Here is an 8517-nt window from a genome sequence, read left to right as displayed (position 1 = left end):
CACTGGTTTTAAGCTTTTAACTGTTAGCTTATCAGTATCGAGGTAAAGTTCATCAAAGTTTTCTGAATAAGTTCCAGAAAATAAATACTGAAAGCTTAAAAAACAAATTTATATTTTGAGTATCTATTATAAGTATATTAAAAGTATCGGCAACTGCGGGACAGTGTACATATAAGAAGTTGGAAGCATTTAACGATAAAATACGAATTGGGAAATTTTATGATAATATAATTCGACAAGTACATTATAAAGATGCATTATTTGTTTTATAATAAAAAATAAAAATACGCAACGGTAAAAGGCATTGGTGTGAAACGTATATTTCATGTTGCGTGTGCGTCTGAGAAAACAAATATTGCGCCGACCTTAACTTAATCTAGCCTGCGCGCTGAGCACACGCTTATGGTTGTGATGGGTTTACATTATACTCTGAATAATTATTTGTACCCATATAACAGTTTAATGGTAAAGTAAGTTTTATCTTATATTGAACTTAAAATTCAAATTAATACCTACATTGGAAATTCATGTATTGTAGTAATGTGGCTTCAGAGTATACCTAATCCAAACTTTAAACATAAGTTATTAACTTAGTTTATAGTTTCATTTATAGAGCAAACTACTGATATTTGAAATAGATGGCATAGATGCTAGACGTCAACAGTTTTTGAATATACAGGTACAATACTAAAAACACATTAAGTATTATTATTAATAAAATTAAAAAGATCAACAAATATATTTAAACTTCTTCTTTATGTAATACAATATATAAAATAATAATTTAAACTTAATCAGTGTTTATATGCTATTGAAGGAATATTAGGTTTTAGTTTTGAATAACACAATGTAGCTTTGGCAAAATCCCAATTATTATCGACTAAGCACCTAGAAAAAAAGATTTAAAAATGTTAATAATATGTAGTACAATACCTTAATGATTTTACAAAATGGAATTTGAGAAAAATTATTTTAGTTAAATTCTTCTCAGGGAATGTGGATAATCAAAACAATATTATAATATTGACGATGGAAAGGAAAAACGGGCGTAAGCAAAGTTTTTGACAAAATTTGTTTTTTTTTTAATTAAGGCGTAAACTACACAATTCTGCATCGATTGTGCTTACCCGATTATCGATATGTTGATTACTGACAAAGTTATATTCGATATTAAAATAATCGATAGTTGCAAGGTGTAAACGCCATCTAACAAATTAAAGAGGAACCATCAAATAACAGGCTTAAGCGACAAAACAATATTTTTGAGCGTAACCACCATGCTGTTTATGATAATTTTAAATATTATTTTCAAATATTTTTGATCGGTTTTAATTAATTGTTGGTTATTATAATTATTGATAATATCTATAAATTTTGTTTTATTCATTTTTAAATAAACAGAGTAGAATAAAATTATAATAATATTATTACTATTATGCTAGTTGTAACCACCAAAACTCCGATTAATAACAAGAATAAGGCGTAAGCACCAAAAAGCGTAAGCGATATACTACCAATGTTAGACGTAAGCACCAAAATAGTATATAAATTAACAATACAGGTAAAAAAATTAACAATTCTTAATTTATTATGTTACCAACTTATTTAGAATATAATTATCTAAAAATATTGTTTAGATGAAAATTCAATGAAATTTTTTTAAATAGCTTTTAAAGTTAAAACAAAAAACAGAAAAAAACGGTTGTTTGGCTCTCCTGTAAAATTTATAAAATGTCGCATACGCCGTTTTTCCTTTCCACCGTCGATATATAGTATATACCAATTAATAAATATAAGACATGTATTTTACTTTTTTGACCATTTATTGTTCATTCCTGTCTCATTTGAAAACCTCTTGATCATTAACAATTCGTTATTAGTATTGTCAATATTACTGGAAGAATGCATTTTGGTAGATGTTGTGAAGTCTGACTCTATTGGTTTTGTGTTGTTTACAGGAAATGATAATTTAGAATTGGACATGGGACATGATGAATTTAACTCTTGAGAGTTTAATAGGATACCAACTGTTGCTGATGCAGGGGGATTCTGTTGCTGGTGAGATGACTGTAAGTTCTGTATGACAGATGTCTGAAAATTTGTTTGACAAGCTGAGGTTTGCTGTGGATTCGTAGGCAGTGACAATGGAGGGAGTTCTTTAGATAAAAAAGATGTCGATGATGGACATTTGGGTATGGATGTCTTGAAGTCTAAAGTTGACAATACATCAGGCAATGTATCCTGTATTGTTGTTTGTAAACTGGTTCTATTATATGTATTATTCATCATCGTTGGCTTAAAAATATAGAACCGTTTTGTTGATTCCTAAAAATGCACGTTTATAATAAACATTGTTACAAAAATTAGACCAAAAACAATTTACTTACTGCCGATAACTCGGAGGAGACTAATGTTACAAGCATCATGTCACTTAATATAACCCAACCATTTACAGCCGGCACTAAACTGAATGTCCTACAAAATGATCGAAATACTTGATGATTGTGGTTTTCATTATATTCTTCGGCAAACACACCATTCACTACAACCTGTATTATTGTAGACTTTTGAAAAAAAAAAAAAGTTTTAAAACTAAACTAAAACAAAAACTTAAAGACTTACACTTGCAAATGGTACATCAATAATGAATGAGCCAAAGTCGTGTTTTGTTTTGGGTAACTTTTCTAAAATGCTTAATATATTTGCTTTACCTTTGTGTATAAAACTATTTATATTTTTGTTAAGGCCGATTGTCAACAAATTTCGACTTTTTGGCAGGTAATCCGCTAGACTACCCTGGTTACTGAAATTCATAATAATATGCACAATTAAAATATTACAGTCCTGAATAATGTATGCAATAGGTTTTTCAAACATGTACCAGGTTTTTAGTAAACAACTAGATAATGAAAACGTCGCATTTTCATGGTAGGCTTCTAATACCATTTGTCTGGACATTGTATCATCATACTGTTTATAGTATTTTGTTAGGAATAATTCTACTAGAGTAATTAATGGATTTGATTGTATTAAGTTGCAGCCGTACTGAAGTATTGGGTAACTATTTCCCAGGTTGATTGGCATTTTCAACTTAGTACCAACAATGTCCAAAGAAGGCAAATTTAAGTTATCCTGAAAAAAAGGAATAACATAAGTCCAGGGTTGCCACAAATTTTTTATTTTCAAATTCCCTGACTTTTCCAGGTTTTCCAGATAGATTGAATCAATAAAGTTTTAAAAAAAATTTTAATTATCACCCCAGAAAATATTAAAATCAACTAAAATTGTTAAATATTTTATTAAAACAATTTTGCATGCGAAGTTCGACATATTATTATTTTACATTAATGATTTTAATATCTTGTATATAACTTCATAAAGAGTAACATAACATCTTATAAAATAATATATTCGTAAATATTCGTCAATAAATAATTCAACTGAACTTATTTTTAGCTATTTCTGATCTTTCGCGAGGCGACGCGAGCGCCAGTAACTAAGGCCGGGGCTATGCACGGCATATTCCGCCGCGTTTTCCGTCGAATCAAAAACGCATTGGTTTAAATCGGAGCAGCTATACACGACGGGCATAATACGCCGCATTTTCCGTGGCAGGAAAAAGACGCCGGTCTGCTTGCGGAAAATGCGGCGTATTACACTATTACGCCCGTCGTGTATAGGTGCTCCGATTTAAACGCTGCGGAATACGCCGTGTATAACCCTAGCCTAAGGTGGGAGCTACACTGTCGTCTCGTACTCTCGCGGGCTCGTGAATAATACGTAATAAATATTCACGCAAAATAGTATATGTATATTTCTAATGTAAATACACCCGAATCTAAAATACCAAGTTATTTTCAGTACGTTTTTTTTTTAAATTTTATCATAAAATACAATTATTAAACAGAATAAGAAATGTATAACGGTGTTTGTTCAATTTACAAATTTTTCCCGGTTTTTCTTGTTTGAAAAATAATTCCCTGACTTTTCCCGGTTTCCCTGACTTAAAAATTAATTCCCTGACTTCTCCCGGTTTTCCCGGTTTTCCAGGTCTGTGGCAACCCTGAATTAACTCATCTGCATACACCCAAATTAGATATAAACATAATTATAAGATTTGTTTACCAGTGTTTTTTTTTAACATTCATATTTTTTTTTATAAATAATATGTCAAGTTAAGATTCAAGCCAATTAGATAGTTTTTTTTATAAATATCTCAGATTATAATTTGACAATACTTTCAGTCGAGCCGGGCCCGCTATGACTAAAATGACTATATTATTAATAGTAAAATAAATTACAATGATATAAATATAAAAATATCATAAAATATACTTGGTAGTATAGGAGTCAGACCATCTTTGTCGATAAGAATCATTTTTAAATTTAATAATTTATATCATTAAATTCAAAGTTAATAATACGTCACAGTGACAAACTCAAAGAAGAGGTACAACACCTACTGTTCAGCAGAGTTACCTACTTTCCCCCTATTTTTGATATTTTGCCATAAAAGTAATTTATTTTATTATTAGTAATACAGTAGATTAATTTAATTTTTAGCCTAAAACATAATAATATATTATATTTATATAATTTATGATTGTTATCAACTTTTGATTTATCACCGCCTTTCCGAATATCGGTATGTGTAGGTTCAAGGAATCAATAGGCAATTGCATAATATTAATCAGTGGCGTATTTAGGAATTTTGATAGGGGAGGGATGAAATATATACTAATAGGTACACTCAATAAATACGAATATAATATACATTTTTAAAATCCTCTAACTTGTTGAGTTTAGTGTGTATCAAGGTGAAATAAGAATTAACACAAATTGTATAGTACCTAATAGCATTTATTATAAATTCATACTAACGACAATCCCTTATTTATAAACAAAAAAAATAGTTATAATACAAAATCCTGTTTTCTATTTTTTTGTATGCTCAGTTCATCGATAAGCTTATCTGGCATGATTATTGTATTGACCGGTGACATGCAAATAAAGCCAACACATTAAGACGACACTACACCCGTATGTGTTGTCTCCGTCTTACACAAGCACGACATAGCGAATTGTCGTTCACTATTCTCAATAGTGTGCTGTTGGTTTTGATGGCGATAGGGTGAAATGACCTATTATCAAACTTTTAGTTAAGAACATAATCTGGGTCTTAGCGTGGGCGATTTTTTAATATTTTAATTTTCAAGCGAGATATGAGAATTTTTAATTTTTGATACTTCACATAAGTACCCTTATTTTTCTCGAAAATGAAAATATCGAAAAATCGCCCACTCTAAGACCCAAATAATGTTCTTACCTAAAAGTTTGATAATAGGTCGATTCACTCTAGTATCAAAACTAACAGCTCACTATTGAGAATAGTGAACGACAATTTCCTATGCGTGTATGAAACAACACATGCGGGTGTAGCGTCGTCTTATAAGAGTCCGTATTGCAATAGTTAAACTAATGTTAAACCGCGGAATTTGACTGGTAAAATTTAAACTATGATTGTAAAACGAGCCCTGAGTGTCTAAGTCTATGATAATAAACAAAGTATATAATAATTACTATTTAATTTATAGTTATTATTCAATATTAGATAGGAAAATTAGTAAAATATTTACTTCTGTCATACTATTTATTAGGAAAGACTTAATAAAAACTTGAAAAACATTGTTCAGGTGTACCTATAGCAGTTGATACAGGCAAAGTACAAAATATTTTCAAGAGTTCATGAATATTTGGATAAACCTGTTTATCACAAACATCTAAAGCATGTAACCCAGAGGAGAATACAATGTTTTCAGTTACTAAAAATAAACCCATGCCCTATGGTAAATCTACAGTCTTCATGGTAATTTTGTTTTATTTACAGACTATTTATTGGGTTTATTATAAACACTCATGCATGAAAAATAATTCGCAGAGAATTCAAAAATAAAATATACCATACCACCATAAAGATATATGTTTTTATTTTCCGATATTTATGCCACAAACGACTAGTGGCGTATAGTACCTATATCAAAGCGGACAAATTACCACGGCTAGAATATTTAGAAAACAGATATAGGTACCTACTTAAAACTTAAAAGTAGTATCATATTGAGAAATACAGAAAATAAGTAAACTTAATTTTACAAAAAAAAAAGGTCAAGGGGGGGATCTATCTCCCCCCCGTAAATACGCCACTGATATTAATCTAAAACATGTTTTGATAATGTGTGTATATAAAATACAGTAATATATGCAGTACTTCAAGTACCTATGAATAATTTAGAATTACAGCAAAACGACTAAAATTGTTATTCTTCCTTTAAATATCTAATTTCATCCAAATTTTAATTTCAAATATCTATAGAAAAAAAGTTGTGCTTATATGTTTTTATATATTTTTTAAACTTTTTAGTTTCAGAATAAATTTCTTAAGAGGAAACTTTTTTTATTTTCAAATTTATAGTATATAATCTATAAATGCTTTAAATTGTTATTTTTAGATGAGTTGCTCAAGTTCAAATGCTACATAGGCACTAAAAAAGCAGATGGTTGGATCATATTTAGGATTTTGAACCAAGTGATATGTGTTTACCTTAATCATATTTTTCTTATATGATAAAAACTGTAATAAATTGTTAAGGTAGTTCTATTAAAACATCAGTATAATAGTTGTTTGCGTATAAGAAGTTTAATAAGATACCATTTGATACCATCAACTTTGAACTTACCAACTTGATTAACATAGGAAATAGTTTTTGAACATCCCTGAAACAATAATAATAACATATTATTATTTGTATGATATACATGTTAACAGGTAAATAAATGGGACATATTAATCCACAAAACTCAAACAGTAATACTATAATAAGCAGTGATCTACTTTAGTTTAATCAATCAACAAAATTAAGGCAATATAAAACATTGAAATAGAATGTAATGTCCACTTTTCAAAAATATAACACAAAAAAAGGTGGGTAAGTGGATGTCGCTCTGCAGTACAGTAGGTTACAAGTGGGTCACTGTATAATGAATAGTATTAAATTTGAATTCAATGATATAATATCACTGTATAAGAAAAACGATTCTGAGCGGAGACGGTTTGTCAGTCTAGGTATTAGACATACCTATTATAGCTATACTTATCTATAGAATTAAAAAAAAATTGACCTATAATAGGTCACAATAATAAATTCCAAATTAATCATATCACAATATCCATTAGGTAATTATTATATTTTTACGAATTATAAACTCAACATAATTAGGTAATTTTCGTGATTTTTCCATATTTTGTCAATTTTTGAACTTTAAATGCTAATAAAAAAAAACTGTGACTAAGGATTTTTAATATTTTTCAAATGTCAATATAGTAGGAGCCTTGTATGAAATTTTCAAGTATTTTTACTCAACAAATAAAGTTTTATTGACATTCATAGTAAAAAAAAACTAATCAAATTGGAAACTGGAATTGTCCGTAAACAGCTCAAAACAAATCAAAATATTTTGAAAAATTTATCATGTACATAGAAAATGGGAAACATAAACAACCAGTGAAAATTTCATGTATCTACAGTCATTCGTTTTAAAGTTACATCAAAAACCAAAGCCAATTTTCTCGAAAACAGATTATGCGTAAAAATTCCCGCTTTTCCTTAATTTTTCTTTTGTTTTTCACGGCGCTTTTGAAAACTATTGGAAAAATTTTACTTTTGACCCCCCCAAAGTACCAACTAGATTCACTTTCCTATCAGAAAAGGTACAGTTGAAGAAAATCCAAGCACTTTTACTGTCACTTTTAGGTGATGACAGACACAAAAAAAAAATTAAAAAATTAAAAATTAAAAAAAAAAACACATCATTGTAAAATCAATACATTCATCGTTCCACTCAGAATCTAAAATAAAATGTTGTGTTTATTGTTAAAAATAAAATAATAGCCTTTATTTATATTTGCTCACCGTCTGTAACACTCTTTATCCATTGAATTGCATACTGGATTTCTGAACAAATTGAGCACTTCAACTGAATAACCCGAGAGACTCCTTAGTTCGTTTAAATCAGACAACTGCAACAAAATTATTTTAGCATATTTATCCTATAAAAGTAAAAATATAAAACACATTACTTTGTTATCAGCTAAATCCAACACTTTTAATTCAGGGAACAATCTACGTATCCATGTAAGCCCTTCACCTAAATATATGTAATTTTTGGAAAGATTCAAACAACACAAGTCATGCTTGGTATATTGAGCCGCCATATTAAGTGCTGCCAAAAGAACGGCTGGACGATTTAATGGTACAAATAGTTGATTATTAGTAAACACTAAAACAAAAATAAACATTTTTTTTTTAAACAATAATTAACTTAATGTAAAATAAAGTTTTACATACGTGAACAAGTATAAAATTGCGACAAATCTAAGATCTTGGTACTGGGATTGTAACGAGTCACCATGGCCTCCATCATTTTCTCTTTTACTTCACTGGATATTGGTGTGAATGA

At 29.2% G+C, this 8517-nt stretch overlaps 1 protein-coding gene across 2 annotated transcripts; it reads right to left on the bottom strand.

Annotated features, from left to right (window-relative positions):
• Positions 1 to 720: 720 nt before the first annotated feature.
• On the bottom strand, positions 721 to 8517 carry LOC100575301 (nuclear RNA export factor 1). Of its 2 annotated transcripts, none has more exons than XM_003241148.3 (9): positions 8406 to 8517; positions 8138 to 8337; positions 7971 to 8077; positions 6738 to 6774; positions 2882 to 3132; positions 2623 to 2803; positions 2388 to 2564; positions 1811 to 2325; positions 721 to 888 (listed from the first exon to the last, which is right to left on the bottom strand). In XM_003241148.3, exons 1-9 carry the CDS (start codon positions 8479 to 8481, stop codon positions 795 to 797), a joined length of 1638 nt encoding a protein of 545 aa, XP_003241196.1. In that variant the 5' UTR covers positions 8482 to 8517; the 3' UTR covers positions 721 to 794. The 2 variants fall into 2 exon arrangements, with proteins under 2 accessions (XP_003241196.1, XP_016655990.1); XM_016800501.1 differs by having other exon boundaries at positions 2388 to 2549.

Source organism: Acyrthosiphon pisum, chromosome A3, assembly GCF_005508785.2.
Source record: "Acyrthosiphon pisum isolate AL4f chromosome A3, pea_aphid_22Mar2018_4r6ur, whole genome shotgun sequence".
NCBI classification, from domain to species: domain Eukaryota; kingdom Metazoa; phylum Arthropoda; class Insecta; order Hemiptera; family Aphididae; genus Acyrthosiphon; species Acyrthosiphon pisum.
The sequence above is the reverse complement of the archived record's forward strand: the minus strand, read 5'-3'. Positions and strand labels throughout refer to the sequence as shown.

What these genes read in the sequence shown, in the direction of transcription:
- LOC100575301 (XM_003241148.3), bottom strand. Translation starts at nt 8,481, where the DNA reads ATGATGGAGGCCATGGTGACTCGTTACAATCCCAGTACCAAGATCTTA. An exon ending in GATAAAGAGTGTTACAGACG is followed by an intron (nt 6,775 to 7,970) that starts GTGAGCAAATAT and finishes TTATTGTTTCAG; the next exon opens with GGATGTTCAAAAACTATTTC. An exon ending in TCTCCTCCGAGTTATCGGCA is followed by an intron (nt 2,326 to 2,387) that starts GTAAGTAAATTG and finishes GTGCATTTTTAG; the next exon opens with GAATCAACAAAACGGTTCTA.